The following is an 18,095-nucleotide window of genomic DNA, read 5'->3' as shown; positions in this document are numbered from 1 at the left end:
CTCCTCTTGCACTGTCTCCGTCTCTCTCAAAGTAAATAAATAAATAACTTTAAAAAATAAAACAAAAACTTTAAAAAAAGAAAAGAAAACAGAGAAGATGAAAAGAAGGACACCAGAGAAAATTTTGTTTCTGACAAGTGCAGCTATAGCAAACAGTAAACACTGCTTAACTCCAAGCCAGAAAAATCATAATATCTTTCACCTAGTACATTACATCTAGCTTTCAACAACAAGAAAATTGTAAGTCATACTAAAAACAAAAAACAGGGGCACCTGGGTGGCTCAGTCGGTTAAGCGGCCGACTTCAGCTCAGGTCATGATCTCGCGGTCTGTGAGTTGGAGCCCCGCCTCGGGCTCTGTGCTGACAGCTCAGAGCCTGGAGCCCGTTTCAGATTCTGTGTCTCCCTCTCTCTGACCCTCCCCTGTTCATGCTCTGTCTCTCTCTGTCTCAAAAATAAATAAATGTTAAAAAAAAAAAATATTTATTTATTCTTTTAAAATTTTTTTTTAACGTTTATTTATTTTTGAGACAGAGAGAGACAGAGCATGAACGGGGGAGGGTCACAGAGAGAAGGAGACACAGAGTCTGAAACGGGCTCCAGGCTCTGAGCTGTCAGCACAGAGCCCGACGCGGGGGCTCGAACCCACAGACCGTGAGATCATGACCTGAGCCGAGGTCGGACGCTTAACTGACTGAGCCACCCAGGCGCCCCCCCAAAAGAATTTAAAAACAAAAAACAAAAACAGAGTTTGAAGAGGGAGAGCAAACATCAGATCCAGAATCAAATATGGCAGACATTTTGGCATTATCGTATCAGGAATTTATATTTTTTTATATTTTTAAATTTTTTGATTTATTTTTGAGACAGATAAAGACAGGGCACGAGCAGGGGAGGGGCAGAGAGAGAGGGAGACACAGAATCCTAAGCGGGATCCAGGCTCCCAGCTGTCAGCACAGAGCCCAACATGGGGCTCAAACTCCCGAACTGTGAGATCATGACCTGAGCCGAAGTCGGATGCTTAAACAACCAAGCCACCCAGATGCCCCATAATATCAGGAATTTAAAATAACTATGATTAATATGCTGTGGGCTATAATGGAAAAAGGGAAATGACATGTAAGAATAAATTGAGGATAATGTAAGCAGAGAGATGTAATCACTAAGAATCATAAGGCAATGCTAGAAATCAAAAACAATACCAGAGAAATGAAGAAAGCCTTTGAAAGATTCATCAAAAGCCTGGACATGGCTGAATAAAAACATGAATGAATTTGAAAACATGTCAAGAGAAACTTCCAGATGAAATGCAAAGAGAAAAAAGAATGAAAAAGATGGAAGAGAAAAGCCCAACACTGCGGGCAATGACAAAAGGTATAATATTCGTGTAAAGGGAACACTAGGAGGAGAAGGAGAGAAAGAAACAGAATATATGAAATAAAACTGAGAATTTTCCAGAATTAGCAACAGTCACGAAACCACAGATATGAAAAGCTCAGAGAACGCCAAGCAGTATGATTAACAAAAACTACATCTAGACATATCATATTCAAACTGTAGAAAACCAACCAAAAGAGAAATTCTGGGGGGAAAAAAGCCAGAGAAAAAGACACCTTAGCTAGAGAGACACAAGGATAAAGACTGCATTGGCCTTCTCTTCACAAGCCAGGCAAGCAAGAACAGAGTTGAATTAAAGCTTGAAAGAGTTGAAAAAGATAAACAAAACTCAACCTAGAATTCTATATTGAGAAAGAATCTCCTCAAGTGAAAGAGAATAAAAGATAGTCACAGACAAACACAAACTGAGGAAATCTGTCACCAGTAGACCTCCTTTGCAAAAAAATGTTTTAAAAAGTTCTTCAAAGAGAAGAAACATGATATAGCTCAGAAACTCCGACCTGTACAGAGACAAGAAGAATGTCAGAGAAGGAATAAATAAAGGCAAAATCATTTTTTAATTTGATCTAATAGATAAGAGCTCAAATTAGTAACAGAAACAATCTATTTAGCAATTATGATTGATTTAGCAATCAGAAGCAGGCATCAAGCTCCATGCTGTCAGCACAGAGCCCGACGTAGGGCTCATACTCACAAGCCAGGAGATCATGACCTGAGCCGAAGTTGGACGTTTAACCGACTAAGCCACCAGGCACCCTTAGCAATAATTAATTTAGAAGTCAGTGGTCTAGGGACGCCAGGGTGGCTTAGTCGGTTAAGCGTCCAACTTCGGCTCAGGTCATGATCTCACGGCTTTTGAGTTCGAGCCTGCGTCGGGCTCTGTGCTGACAGCTTAGAGCCTGGAGCCTGCTTTGCATTCTCTGTCTCCCTTTCTCTCTGCCCCTTCCCCACTCACCCTGTCTCTCTCAAAAATAAATAAACATTAAAAAAATAAAAGTCAGTGGTCTAAATATACTACTTAAAAGACAAATTCTTGGAGGAGATTAAAAAAAAAAAAAACAAGACCGTATTACATAGTGTCCACAAGAAATCCACCTTCAATATAAAGATACTGACAGATTAAAGAAAGTAAAGAGATGGAACAAGATACACCTTTCTAGGAAAAACAAACGAAAGCTACAGTAACTATTTTTATTTCAGATGAAGCAGAATTCAGATCAAGGAAAATTACCAGGGATAAAGAGAGGTACATCACCATAAAGGAATCAGTTCTCCAAAATAAATTACTACCTTTAATGTGTATGCACCAAAAAACACAGTGTCAAAATACACGAGAAAAAAAAAAACACTGATGAGACAAATCCACGAATATAGGTAAGAGACTTCAACACACATATCTCAGTAAGTGACAAGTGCAGCAGCCAGAAAATTCTTAGTAGTATAGTTAAACTGAAGAGCACCATCAGTGAAGGTCTCAACAGCAGAAAACACACTTTTTTCCAAGCTCACATGGAACAAACATCAAGAAAGACCATACTCTGCAGCATAAAACACCACCAAATGTAAAGAACAGAAATGATACAAGTATGCTATAGGACCACAAAAGAAACTGGAAATCAGTAACAGAAAAATAGCACAAACCTTCAAGTACATGGAGATTAAACAACATTCTTCTAAATAAAAGATGGCTCAGAGGACTCCCAAGAGAAAATTTTTTTTAATGTGAACTACATGAAATGAAAATACATATATCAAAACCTGGGGGCACCTGGGTGGCTCAGTCGGTTAAGCATCGACTTTGGCTCAGGTTATGCTCTCACAGCTCGTGAGTTCGAGTCCTGCGCCGGGCTCTGTGCTGACAGCTCAGAGCCTGGAGCCTGCTTCCAATTCTGTGTCTTCCTCTCTTTGTGCCCCTGCTCCTCTCTGCCCCTCCCACGCTCTGTCTCTCTTTCTCTCAAAAATAAGTAAACATTAAAAAAAAAAAAAAAACCCTGTGGAATGCAGCAAAAGCAGTGTTTGGAAGGACATTTGTAGCACTGAATGCATATATGAGAAGTAAGAAAGATCTAATCTAATAGCCTAAACTTCCACCTTGGAAAAGCAGAAAAAGAACACCACATTAAAATCCTAAGTACAAGTAAAGAAATAATAAATATTAGAGCAGAACTCAATGACAATAAAAGTATCAGTAGAGAAAAAACAAAAGCAAAAGCCGATTCTTTGAAAATGTCAATAAAATTGATGAACTTCTAGCCAGGTTAAATAAGAAAAGAAAGGCACAAAAAGTATCCAAAATTAAAGAAGAGACCATTGCTAGTGATTTTGGAGACACTAAAAGGAAAATAAAGAAATGTTAAGAACAATTTTATGCTCACAATTTGATAAATTGGGTGAAAGAGACCAAATCCAGACAAAATCTACCAAACAGTCACAAGGAAAAACAGATCCTCTGACTAGAACCATCTCTATTAAAGAAATTCCATCAATAATTAATAACCTTCTAGAAGAGAAAACAACCATCCCAGAGGGGCTCATTTTCTTTAGGAGGAAATGATACCCATTTTCTACAAATCAGCAAATAAGAAGATGCTTAGCACAATATCGAATTTGGAAATTGGGAATTAAAACAAAGAGATACCACAACACACCTATTAATTAGAACGGCTAAATCTAAAACCCAGAAAAACCCAAATGCTGGAAAGGATGAAGAGCAACAGCGACTCTCACTAGGGGCTGGTGGGAACGCAAAAGCGGCAGAGCTGCATGGAAAGGCAGTTTAACAATCTTACGAAAGTCAACATACTTTTGTCATACAATGGAGCAAATGCACTCCTTAGTGTGAAACCACGAGTTGAAAAATTATGTTCATACAGAAACCCGCACACAAATGTTTACTGCAGCATTATTCATAAATGACAAAAGATGAAAGCAGTCAGGATGTCCTTCAGCAGGTGAATGGATAAACAAATTGTGGTACATCCAGACAGTAGAAGATTGTTCAGCGATATAAATCAGTGAACTTTCAAGCTATGAAAAGACATGGAGGAAGGCTAAATGCATGCTGCTAAGTGAAAGTAGCCTATGTGAAAAGGTTACATACTATATTATTTCAAATGCATGGCATTCTGGTAAAGGTGAACCTATGGAGACATTAGAAAAGATGAGGGATTCAGGGGGATGGAGGGAGGGCGAATAAGTGGAGCACAGGGGATTTATAGTGCAGGGGAACCACTCTGTGTAATACTATACGGAATACTACAATGATGGCTACATAAGTCAATACCCATAGCATGTACAACACAGGGGCGCCTGCGTGGCTCAGTCAGTTAAGTGTCCAATTTTGGCTCAGGTCGTGATCTCACAGTTCTTGAGTTCCAGCCCTGCACCGGGTTCTCTGCTGTCAGCGCAGAACCTGCTTTGGATCCTCTGTCCCTTCCCTTCTTGCACTCTCTCTCACGTGCATATGTGTGTGTGTGTGTGTGTGTGTGTGCGCGCACATGCGTGCACATGTGGATGCACTCTCCCGCAAAAATAAACATTAAACAAAAAAGCATATACAACATCAACACACAAAGAGCGAACCCTAATGTATGCTCTCCACTTTAGCTACTAATAATGTAGCAATATTGGCTTATTAACTGTAACAAACACACCAGGCTAATGCAAGACAAGATGTAAATAACAGGAGACACTGTGTAAGGGGCTGAGCCGGTATATGGGAACTCTGTACTTCTGTCCAATTTTTCTGTAAACCTGAAATAGCATGAAAAATAGAAAGCTTCTGAATAAACAAACATCCTCTCAGAGTTATGTACTCAGAATACTTTCTGTTTTCCTGGATAATCTGTTGCAGTTCACCAATTATTTTTATTGATTTTTCTCACACCAAACCTTACTTTCACTTTCAGGGGAAAAAAACCCAACTCTTTTACTACAGTTAAATTTATTCAAATTTCTTCTATCATTAATAAGTAAAATATAACAAAGCCTACCACCCCATGAACTCTGCAACTTGAAACTTCCTCTAAATAACTCTGTTTCAGTTTTAGTGCCTGTAAGCATAAACACATACACATACCCAAAATATCATAAAGGCATTAAGAGAGAGAGTCAACTTGTAAAAAAAAAAATGTGAGCACTGAAAATAAAGCTCTACAGTACTCTACTGCTGGAAACAGTCCAAGTGGTACTTACGGGTGATATTTATTGTATTAATTAGATTGATGACAAAAATGTTTACAACATCCAAACGACTGAACAGCATATTCAACGCAAAGAAGCAAAGGTAGGAAACAATACAGATGAGTGCAAAAGTGATCAATTAGAAGACAGAAGACCCAAGTAATGAAAGCTAGTACTTTGAAAGGGTTTACCTAACCATCTTTATAAGTATTACAATCATCAGTGAAAGAAGCAGTTATATGTGATATTAGGTAAATAAAACCAGGCAAAATTAAGGTGCAGAACAGTTATAGCAATTATAAAATACCACAATAAGTATTACCAAGATCTCAAGATAAATAAATGATGGACAAAGAAGTTCTACCTAGAGAATTTCAGATTTAAAAGAACTCAGGAATTACAGAATGAGAAAATTCCCATCCTGCTGCCTCTAACAGATTCATGGATAAAGATGATGACTGATAACATTACCATCAAGGAAAAAACAGACATCAGCTATCTCCTAATGGAAGCGCACAATTTTACCTCTGGAGTGTGCCTGACAATAAACAAACACCTAAACTTTAATGCAAACAAGATTCTACCTCTAATATTGAGAATTGCTGCTGCTGAATGTTTGGTAATTGCATTCATTCCTCTGTTCTCCATACTATTGTTATCTGTTTGAGAATTCCTATAATAAAACGCTTCTATAAATATAAACATGATGTAAGTATCATGTCTTTAATATAAAAAGTGATATACAGGGAGATCCCATTTTATGGTCATTCTCGGATACTGTGTTTTTTTTTTTTTTTTTTTTACAAAATGAAGGTGTGTGCCAACCCTGTGGAAAGCAAGACTATCGGTGCCATTTTTTCAACAGAATTTCCTCACTTCTTATTTCCGTGTCACATTTTGGTAATTCTCGCAATATTTCATAATTTTTCATTATTTTTATATGTGTTAAGGTAGTGTGATCAATGATCTTTGAGGGACTACTGTAATTATTTTGAGGCGCCAAGAATCACAGCTATATAAGATGACAAACTTAATAATTGCTGTGTGTGTGTTCTGACTGTGCCATCAACCAGCCGTTCCCCCCATCTCTCATCTCATCCAGCCGGCCTATTCTGAGATACAGTAGTATTAAAATTAGGCCAATTAGTAACCCCACAATGGCTTCTAAGTGTTTAAGCGAAGGGAATTTCCAAGTCTTCCACTTTAAATCGAAAGCTAGAAATTGTTAAGCTTAGTGAAGAAGGCACGTCAAAAGCCAAGAAAGGCCAAAAGCTAAGGCTCTTGCACCAAACAGTCAAATTTTACATGTAAAGGAGAAGTCCTTGAAGAAAATTATAAGTACTACTACAATGAACACACAATAGTAAAACATGGAAAGTTTCAGTGATCTGGATAAAAGACCAAACCTGTCACATTGTACATACCCTTATGCCAAAGCCTAATCCAGAGCAAGGTCCTAACTCTATTCACCTCTCTGAAGGCTGAGAGAGGTGAGGAAGCTGCACAAGAAAAAATCTGAAGCTATCAGAAGTTGGTTCAAGAGATTTAAGTCAAGAAGCTATCTCCACAACATCAAAGTGCAAGGAAAAGCGGCAAGTGCTAATGTAGAAGCTAGAGTAAGTTATTCTCAAGATCTAGCTAAGATAATTCACCAAGGTGACTACACTAAACATAGATTTTCAGTGCAGATCAAACAGTCCTTTCTTGGAAGAAGACGCCATCCAGGACTTTCACAGCTACAGCAACAAACTCAAGGCCTGGCTTCAAAGCTTCAAAAGACAGGCCAACTCTCTTTTTAGGGACTAGGGCAGCTGGTGACGTTAAGTTAAAACCAAAGCCCATTTTTCCCTTCCAAGAATCCTAGGACCCTTAAGGATTATGCTAAAAATACTCTGTCCGTGCTCTTTAAACAGAAAAACAATGCCTGGATGACAGCACACCTGATTACAACATGACATATGCAACATTTTAAGCTCAATGTTGAGATCTACTGCTCTTAAAAAAAAAAAAAAAAAAAAAGATTCCCTTCAAGATATACTGCTCATTGACAATGCAACTGGTCACTCGAGAACGCCAATGGAGATGTATAATGGGATTAATGTTGTTTTCATGCCTGCTAACACAAGATCCATTCTGCAGCCCATGGATCAAGGAGTTATTTTCAAACTTCAAGTCTTATGACTTAAGAAATACATTTCCTAAGACTATAGCTGCTATAGCTAGTGATCCCCCTGATGGATCTGGGCAAAGTCAACTGAAAACCTTCTGGATGGGACAGCTGGGTTGCCGGAGTCCAGCTCCAGCAGATCCAAGGATTCCTGAAGGATGAACGGCGTCGGTGAAAATAAAATAAAATTAAAATAAAAAACTGGAAAATAAAAAACTAAAACTAAAATAAAAATGGACACAGACAACAGCAGTGTGTTGAACTGGCCGATTTATTGCAGCAAACGTGGCATTATATATGCTAGTGATTTCCTTGTAGCATACGTCATCTATGTTTTTCTAACATTATCTAATTTTGAAAATGCTCCTATGTATAAACAACCTTTAAGAAATAACATGGTGATTTTCCCCTAACTTTCCCGCATACCCTTTGATTATAGATTAATTTCTTACATTATTCCATTATGCACCTGCGTTTATCTATAATCTACAAAGCATTTGCTTCGCCGTTCTCGTGAAAGGCCCTCCGTTTCTCAACACCTCAAGTGGAACAGTTACAGGGACGTGACCTCCTGACCACATGGGGCCAGAAGAACAATGTGTTTGCCTCGTCCGAGGTGCCAGGAAGGGGCTGAAACCCCTTCCTGGCAAGGCGTTAGAAACCCATGCCTCACACATTCTCAGAGAGACCACGCACCTAGGAACCAATGAACCATTCTGTGGCTTAACCGACTAGGTTCAGTCATCATCTGGAATGCCTCCGGGGGGCCAGGTGGGCCTAGGGGTTGAAGTCACCCGTGCCCAGAGATACACCCCTTAGTTGCCGGAGTGGGGCTTTCAAATCCATATGACTCTCCTTTACAGGCCCTCTTTGCTGGCAAAGGCATGAGGCTATCCTTCCTGTAAGGAGAGGAGTCTCCATGGGGGATGGCAAGGGCTAAACGTAAGGCCGCACAATTTCTGGCGGAACCTTATTTTCTTCCCTAATGGTTCTTTTCCCAGGGGGCCTGCCGAGGGCCATTCCCCGACAGACAATACCCCAGGTAGTTTTAAGGCCGAATTACCTAAAAGCGGGAGTACAAGAAGCTTCGCTGTCGGCGGGCCGCCCTGCAGTCACCAATCCGTCCACAGCCCGGGCCCTGCCACTCAGGCTGGGTAGCTCGGCTTCTATCACTGGACGGCTCAGTGGGTTAAGCAACTGACTTCGGCTCAGGTCATGATCTTGTGGTTTGTGAGTTCAAGTCCCGTGTCAGGCTTTGTGCTGATGGCTTGGAACCTGGAACCTGCTTTGAATTCTGTGCCTCCCGCTCTCTCTGCCCCTCCCCCACTCGTGCTCTGTCTCTCTTTCTTTCAAAAAATAAACATTTAAAAAATTTAAAAAAAAGAAAACCTTCTGGAAAGGATTCATCATTCTAGATATCATTAGGAACATTTATGATTCATGAAAAAAGGTAAAAATGACCACATTAACAGGAGTTTGGAAAAAGTTACTCCAATCCTAATGGATGACTATCAGAATTTCAAGACTTCAGTGGAGGAAGCAATTGCAGATGTGGTGAAAATAGAATGGGACTAGGAAAAAGTGGAACCTGAAGATATGACTGAAACATTCCAATCTCATGGTAAAACATTAATGGATGAGGAGTTGCTTTCTGTGGGTGAGCAATGTGGTTTCATGAGATGAAATCTATTCCTGAAGATACTATCAAACAGCATCACATGCTACAGAGAAACTGTGTGTGAAAGGAAGAGTCCACACATGTGACGAACTTCACTGTCGTCTTATGTTAAGATATTGCCACAGTCACCCTAACCTTTAAAACCACAACCCTGATCAGTCAGCAGTCATCAACACTGAGGCAAGACCCTCGAGCAACAAAAAGATTACGACTGCTGAAAGCTCAGATGATGGTTAGCCATCATTAGCAATAACGTACCTCTTAATGAAGATACGTACTTTTTAAAGACAAAATGTATTACACATTTAACAGACTACAACATAGTGTAACATAACTTTGATATGCACTGGGAAACCAAAGAATTCACTGGACTCTCTCCGTTGCAGTGTCTGCTTTACTGGAGTAGTCTGGAGCCAAAGCCACAGTATCTCCAAGGTATGCCTCTGTACTTCATCTTGCCATGTATATCTCAGCTCACTGTCTTACCATATAAAGCAACCAGTCAATTAATTGATACAAAAGGTATTTATTGAGCATCAACAAGCTCTAATTTTCTCCAGACATTGTTAAAAAACAATTCCCTTCTCATTTTCCTCACTTCTAATAGAACTGGTATCCTTTGAAAAGTTTTTTTCCCCTACGGGACACTATCCTTGATGACTACATAAAACACACTCACCTTTGAATATTTAGTACAACTTCTTAAGTCCTAGCTACTTGCAGTATAATTTCAATATGGCGATTACCACCTTCTTCCTTTACATATTTTCAAATGTACTTAGAGTATCCTTCATTCAAATTACATAAAAGTAACACATATTTTATACGCATGCATCATGAATAAAATCCAGTTTAATACATATACACCTGAAACGGCATTTAGAAATTTTACTTAGTTAATCTATCCCACATAAGCAGAACCACGAGTTTGAAGTTTTCGTTAAGCTATTTTTTTTAAGCTATTTTTAAATTAAGGTGTGCACACTGTTTTCTTTTTTCTTCTCTTTTCTTTCTTTCTTTTTTTTTTTTTTTTTTAGACATAATGCATTTGCACAATAGACTACAGTATAGTGTGAATGCACAGGGAACCGAAAAATTCATGTGACTTGTTTTACTGCAATACTTATTATGGTAGTGTGGAATTAAACCTGCAATGTCTTTGAGATATGCCTACAAAATGCAGTATTTTAATCAAGATATTGTGAAATTAAATAAAAGAAAACTCATTTCAAATGGGGTCGGGAGGCTAGAATGGGGAGCTCTCATGTCCTACCACTTGTCTTCAACTGCAGACAGGTAGACATGCATTCCCAACAGGAAGAGCTCAGACTCCACTACAAGAGCAGAAGGAAAAAAGACTATCTCATTGCCCAGTAACATCCCAGCCAACGGGAGACGGTCACAACTCTGCCAATGAAAAGCCACTTTAAACTCCCAGTTTATTCCAATGGACTTTCTAAGAGCTCCGTCCAACTCCTCTTTCCATCTACCAGAGTATTCCTCGACTTTGTTCTTGGACTTGCCTGGGGTTGTGCCATAGCTTGCCAGTCCCAAACTGAAATTCTTTTCTATTTCCAAATAAACCCATTTTCCTGGTGAAATAACTACATGCTTTATTTTGAAGGTTAATAATATATATGATTAAATAGGCCCACAGAAAAACAGAAATATTCAATCAACAAAATAAGAAACTGAAACAGCAGTCCAACCCAAGGCAACATCAAAATATTTCAGGGCCATCCAGGCTTTGGGGCTTACTGCACAAAATGGTAAAGGAAAAGGTAATTATCTCATGAAAATTCTTTTAAACTATACAAAAAGATTTGCAGTTATTCAACCATTTTATTTTATTTTTCAACTTTTTTTTTTTTTTTTTTAATTTTTGGGACAGAGAGAGACAGAGCATGAACGGGGGAGGGGCAGAGAGAGAGGGAGACACAGAATCGGAAACAGGCTCCAGGCTCTGAGCCATCAGCCCAGAGCCTGACGCGGGGCTCGAACTCACAGACCGCGAGATCGTGACCTGGCTGAAGTCGGAGGCTTAACCGACTGCGCCACCCAGGCGCCCCTATTCAACCATTTTAATAGGCTACCTCTTGTTGATACAAAGACCAGATGAGAATCCCTCAATAAAACAACACCGAAACCAAGCTCGCTTGCACGAACACCCTAAATCAATTCATAGTGTTTCCAATATAGCAGAGAATCAACATTAGAAAACACTGCCAAATGGAAATCACTATGTTGACAAAAAAGGGGGGAAAGGGACAGGACTATGTACGAGGATAAAGAAAAAGCCTTTTGTCCCCCAAAATATATAAAGAAATAACACTTGTTGATGATAATAAGTTTTGGCAAACCTGCATTAGACAAGAATTTCTGTGCTCCCCTCAGCAGCACATATACTAAAATTGGAATGATACAGAGATTAGCATGGCCTCTATGCAAGGATGACAGGCAAATTTGCAAAGTGTTCCATATTTTTAAAAATATGTAAGAATTGTCATTTTCTAAAATCTACAGTGAATATAATAAACGTGAACCACTGCAATAGGGTTGAGAAGACAAAGATAAGTGGTATTAAATCCTCTGTCTATGAGTGAATGAAAAAAAAATACCCAGTACAAAACCATCACACAAGAATAAGAATACCAAAGTAAATAAGACAAAAGAATAATGAAAAGAAATTGTGGTAACAATATGATCTCTTAATTAAAAAGTTCCAAGTAGGGGCACCTGGGTGGCTCAGTCAGTTAAGCGGCTGACTTCGGCTCAGGTCATGATCTCGCGGTCCGTGAGTTCGAGCCCCGCGTCAGGCTCTGTGCTGACAGCTCAGAGCCTGGAGCCTGTTTCAGATTCTGTGTCTCCCTCTCTCTGACCCTCCCCTGTTCATGCTCTGTCTCTCTCTGTCTCAAAAATAAATAAAAACGTTAAAAAAAAAATTTAAAAAAAAAAAAAAAGTTCCAAGTAATTGGTACAAAAATTATTTTTTTTTGATTTTTAAAAAATTAATTAATTTTTTTTGTTCTTAAGAGAAAGAGAGAGTATGCAAGTGGGGGAGAGGGGCAGAGGAGAGACTGAAAGAATTCCAAGCCAAGTCCAGGCTCAGCATGGAGCCTGATCCCAGGATCCTGGGATCATGACCTGAGCTGAAATTAAGGGTGGGACACTCAATCAACTGAACCACCCAGGCGCCCCGGTACAGAAATTATTAAGATACATAAGCAACTTCGGAAAGGTGATATATAAAAGATCAATATAGTCAATTATGGAATCTGGCCAACAAAATCACTAACAAATTACAATATGTAATGGAAAGTATATCACTGAAAACAACAATAATAGCCAAGATACACCTAAAACAAAAACAAAAAGACACCTACAAGTTCTTTAGGAGACAACTATAAAAACTTACTGATCGACTTCAGAAAAATAGTACTCAAAAAAGCAGTTTACAATGTTTATTTATACAAAAGAGAACACTGCAAAGCTGTCAATTCTCTTTACTGTATTTACAGATTTATGGCTTTACCTACAGCTACAAAAATGACACCAATTCAGGTTGCTTTTTCCCATAATCAAAACCAACCCTGGAAAAACTGACAAAGAAACAAACAAACAAACAAAACGAATATGAACAAGAGCAAAACAACAAAAATGATGAGCCCCTGGGGAATACTAACTCTGTCTTGACCTAGAATATCTATGTGGGCAGGCAGAGGCCTGCGTGTGACTGAGGACAGTAGGTAGCCTGCAAGAGAGGCAGATGACAGAACTGACTGGAGGGAAGGTTTTAAGTCCAGCCCTTGATCCTTTCAGTATTCCCTAGGACAATGAATTTCTACACCTTCAATAAAGGAACCTAAGGCAGCTCCTTAGAGCCTAAGTGCCAGGACCAAGGGGAAATACCAGGACTGCACCAAAGCAGGGGTTTATATTGGAAGCATGAGTCCACAGGCTGTGCTAATAACCACTTGAAAATATGCCAGTGAATGTGAACTGGCCTTTATTAACATCTTACGAGAACAAAACGCATAAAATAAAACAGACTACTAGCGAGTATCACAATAATTGCACATAAGGATGGAAACTGGTTCCAGAAACCATGATCAGTAAGAATGATATCAGCCAAAGAAACCCCGGGAAGAGTGATCAGGCTAAGGGGCAACCCACTTTTCCATGGGATTCCTAAGGGCCTTGATAGGGGGTGTGATGAGGTATCAAGCGAGCAACGAGCAACGGAAAGAACTCCAGAGTTGCTAACTCCAGGTTCCTTGAAAGAAATCGAATGGGCTCCTCCACCCAGAAAAGAGAACACAGCAGGATTCTCATTCTATGGCAGCCACTTCTGGGAAGCCTCAGGCAGGAGTGACCTGGTGAGAAGGAATTCATGAAAGGAGGCTCACAAAGTCAAAGCCTGTGGTATAAGGAGTTGGCCTTAGGCCAGCTAATTAGAGGTAACCAAAGAACTATTAGAAATGAAGCCAAACATTGAGAGACTAATGAGAGGTGCATGCACGACATAGGAGAGAACAAAATAGTCCCTGTCCTGTCCTGTTTGGAGGGCCCCAAGTAGAGTTGCTAAGCTCAGAACCCCAAAAACACCCTACTTGAGGCTGGGAGGGAAATGATACGAAAATACAAAATGTTAAAAATACAAATGATACAAAAATACAAAAAAAAAAGAAAGACACAAAAATACAAAAAAACCCAAAAATGTTAAAATAGAATACAAGTATCATAGTAATTATGCACAGGCCAGAATTGTATCCCAGAAGCTTTCAGAAATGGCAGTGATGTCAGTCAGGAGAAGACACAGGCAGAGCTATGAGGCTAAGAAGCAACTGACTTTCTCTGTGGGGTTCTCAATACCATGGTGGGGGTGAGAGGCTTCAGTTACAAACGGGAGCAACTCTGGGACTGAGAAGAACTCGGTGCAACATCTCTAACCTCCAACACGGGACCACAGAGGACTCTGTCCTCCCGCAGCCGTCTCTGGAAGGCCTCTGGCAGCAGTAGCCAGGAGAGGTGAGTAGCCTGCACTTCATATCCCGAGTCACAGGCAGTGATGGCATCGACCTAAAGGCACAAGAGGGACATCGACCAGCACCCAAAAGGACTCAAGGAAAGACACCGAGAGAGGATTGAGGCAGTTCCCACACGGAACACGGGCTCCCCCAAAGGCAACAACACCTGGCCATTGTCAGCTCGGGGGAGCCCCAGCCATGGCTGCTAAGCTCAGACCCCCAAACATTTCCTACTGCTGGGTGCTTAGAGGGAAGCGAGACGCTTGGTCTGAGGCCCTCGGACACAGCACAGCAGAGGGAGAGTTCACAGGAGCCGCTAAGAGTGCGCGAAAGCCCGCGTGCCAGTCCTGCGGGAGGGACTCCAGCCCCCCTGGAACGCAGCCCCCCTGCCCATCCCCCCACGCCAACCCCAGAGCCCGCCCCCTCCGCTGTCGATCTGGGGGCCAGGCCCACATGACCGGAAGTGGCCCTTCCAACTTCCTCCCGGCGCTGGGCAGTGAGGCCTGGTCGGGCAGCCGCTGCCTCGGCTGAACACGAGGAGGGGGTCCCACGTCCCGTCAGGGGTCAAGGTGAGAGCAGCCCTGGCTCGACCACCGCGGGGACGTTTCCCCGACACCCCCAGCCCCGTCACCCCTGAAAAGGGGGGCCCACGCAGGCCCTGGCCCGTTCCGCCCCTGCTCCGGGGGCTCGGAGACCCCCGTCATGGCCGTTCATCCCAAGTGCCTTGGCTTCCCCCGCCGGGTGTCAGGGATTGCAGGCCTCGGCCCCAGGCTGCTGGACGCTGGCGCGGCTCAGCACAGGGAGCCATCCCTCCCAGGCCCTGTGGAGGGAAGGAGGGGACCCTCGTGAGGACTGGGGGGGGACTCCGTACTCCACGACAGGGGCGACGCAGCGTCCCCGCTCCTGACCTTGGCCGGCAGGGGTGGGGCGGGGGGGGGGGGGGGTAGGGTCCGGGCCCGGGCCCCGGGGACCAGAGGGAACGTGGCCTGTCTGCTCGTGTCAACCCTGCAAATGCCAGGAAAGGAAGGCCAGGCTGAGACAGCCCGCCACGTCTAAGAAATACCAGGTCTGAGGCTGGGGGGAGCTGTGTCCCGAAGCTGCAGCCAGCAGTCAGTGGGAGGGAGGGTCCCAGGTCCTACACGGAGCCCAAGTGGGGATTCTGCGTCATTCCCAGCACCCAAGGAACCCGGGACAGAGAAGGCCTGCCACAAGTGTTCATTCAGCACCAGGTGCCCCCTGACTCCGTGGGGGGCCGAGGCGCTCCCTCCTTTCGGCCCCGTGGGTCCCTTGGAAGGTGGCGGGGTCGCCTTCAGAGCAGGAGACGGGGGTGGGGGCCTGGGTCGGGCCCACAAGTATCGTGCCGAGCCTGAATGTGAGCGGGGAGGGCCCCCAAACCCGGGACCCAGGGCTCTCCCGCGTCAGTTCGGAACCCCGCTGTCACCCGAGTGGCCCCCAGGCAGGGCTGTCTGGCTGGGGCCAAGGCTCCCCCCACGTGCCTCCACAGGGTGCTCGGCGGGGGTGGGGGGGGTGGGGGGTGGGCGAGGGGGCAGGCTGACCGGGACGTCGGGAGCCCTGGGGGGGGTCGCACAGCGGTGCCCTCGAGGACCCTGCAGGGGCGGCCTTGGCCGAAGCCCAGGGGGACTCTCCCCGCTGAAGGTTCTCAGGGCAACTCCTGCCCCCCACCCCCGCTCTTACAGGTGTCCTCGCTGCCTGCCAGCCGGGCCCAGCGTCGTCATGCCGCGCCGCCAGAAGAACAAGCTGCACGCCCGCCAGAAACGCCACGAGGGCCAGGGTGAGGGGCAGGGTGTGGAGGGTGCTCAGGCCGCCGCCGCCGCCGCCGCCGCCGCGGCGGCGGCGGCGGCGGCGGCGGAGCCCCTTGGGGAGGCTTCCCCGGGGTCCCCCCGGGCGGGTGCAGCCCAGCAGCCTCAGGGTGCCCCGGCCCCCGGGGCCCCCGGGGCCCCCGGGGCCCCCGGCGCAGGCGCTGCAAGCCCGCCACGTGAGCAGGGCGCCGAGGGCCCGGCCGCGCCCCCCGGCCCGGGCGCCCGCAAAGACCCCCTCAGCCGCAAGGCCGACATGCTGGTGCGGTTCCTGCTGGAGAAGCACGCCAGCAAGGAGCCCATCACGCGGGCCGCGCTGCTGAAGATCGTCAGCGGGAAGTACGAGGCGCACTGGGCCGAGATCCTCAGGCGCACCGGGCCGAGATCCTCAGGCGCACCTCGGAGCGCCTGCAGCTGCTCTTCGGCCTCCAGCTCCGGGAGGGCGACGCCGGCGGCCGGGCCTACGTGCTGGTCAGCAAGCCGGGCCTGGAGGGCGACGGCGGCGACAAGGGGCTGCCCGAGAGCGGCCTGGTCATGGCGCTGCTGGGCGTGATCTTCATGAAGGGCAACCGCGCCAGCGAGGAGGAGGTGTGGGAGTTCCTCAACGTGCTGGGCGTGTACGCGGGCCGCAGGCACCCGATCTTCGGGGAGCCCAGGAAGCTCATCACCCAAGACCTGGTGCGCCGGAAGTACCTGGAGTACCGCCACGTGCCGGGCAGCAAGCCTCAGCGCTACGAGTTCCTGTGGGGCCCGAGAGCCCGCGCCCACACCAGCAAGATGGAGGTGCTGCAGGTGCTGGCCAAGATCAACGACACGGTGCCCAGCTGCTTCCCCCAGCTGTACCAGGAGGCCCTGCTGGAAGAGGCGGCGCGCGATAGCTCCGCAGGCGCAGCCAGGGTGGCCTCCACTGGCGAGGCTGCGGGCCCTTCGGGAGCCGGGGAGCCGTCCCGGGCCCGGGTGGGCCGCTGCCGCCGAATCTAGCGAGGCGGGTGGGGCGGCTGCTCCTCCTGCTCGGGGCGGTAGGGGGCCCTTGACCTTCCAGGTAGTGCAGAGTCCGGGGGCTGGAGGGAAGTAAGTAGATCTCCTTCATATTTGTTCTAAACTCTTAACTAATATCAACACACATATCATTCGTATTTATTTAGGTGTTTACAAGTTTTTTCCTAGTATCCCTTATTTAGCGCTAGAATATAAACTAAAGAATGGCATGGCTCTTACCTCCGTGGCTGTTCCTCAAGGGAGAGTTACAGTGTTGCTGTGTGTAAAACAAAGCCACAGACCATCCATATTGCATTTATGGTCCAGAAGTAGGTAACATGGCATGCAGTAGGGATTTTCATGTGTGAGAAGAGGAAAATGGAAAAGAGTGGGGAATAGCCAACGGAGGAACACTAGTTAAATAAAAAGAAAAGGTGTTTAATTCATGGTTTGTCTTTTCCATTCATTCTCTTAGTAAAAAGAAAAGATGTGTTCTCAAGAATGTTTGTTTTGTCTCTGTGCACTGTATATTCCCTGCTACCTGGTGGATGAAAAGTAAACTCAGATGGGGCCCTTGGGTGGCTCCGTTGGTTGGGTGACCCACCCTTGGTTTCTGCTCCGGTCACGATCTCCAGTGTGGTGGGATCAAGCCCCGGGTCAGGCTCTCTGTTGACAGTGTTGAACCTGCTTGGGAGTGTCTCCCTCCCACACTCTCCCTGCCCCTCCCGCCACTCTTGCTCCTTCTCTCTGGACATAAACAAGCATTCAGGGAAAACCAAACTCAGGTGGGGGGGTGTGGGAGGTTGGGGGTTCATACCAATCCTAACTGCCATTCGTTCAGGCCGGGTA

The 18,095-nt window shown here is 44.8% G+C and overlaps 1 protein-coding gene and 1 non-coding gene across 2 annotated transcripts; both read left to right on the top strand.

The window, feature by feature from the left end:
- Positions 1-11,805: 11,805 nt before the first annotated feature.
- Positions 11,806-11,909, top strand: LOC128773952 (U6 spliceosomal RNA). The gene has a single exon (XR_008418444.1). It is a non-coding gene; the product is annotated as a U6 spliceosomal RNA (small nuclear RNA).
- Positions 11,910-14,868: 2,959 nt separating this feature from the next.
- Positions 14,869-17,782, top strand: LOC109249328 (melanoma-associated antigen B17-like). Its single transcript, XM_019419681.2, is given in 3 exon segments — positions 14,869-15,020; positions 16,149-16,644; positions 16,647-17,782. Coding segments are annotated over 2 exon segments (1,062 nt in total). The 5' UTR covers positions 14,869-15,020; positions 16,149-16,185; the 3' UTR covers positions 17,250-17,782.
- Positions 17,783-18,095: the final 313 nt, after the last annotated feature.

Source organism: Panthera pardus, unplaced genomic scaffold (genome assembly GCF_024362965.1).
Source record: "Panthera pardus isolate Hobbes unplaced genomic scaffold, ASM2436296v1 HiC_scaffold_27, whole genome shotgun sequence".
In the NCBI taxonomy this organism is placed as follows: domain Eukaryota; kingdom Metazoa; phylum Chordata; class Mammalia; order Carnivora; family Felidae; genus Panthera; species Panthera pardus.
The sequence above is the reverse complement of the archived record's forward strand: the minus strand, read 5'-3'. Positions and strand labels throughout refer to the sequence as shown.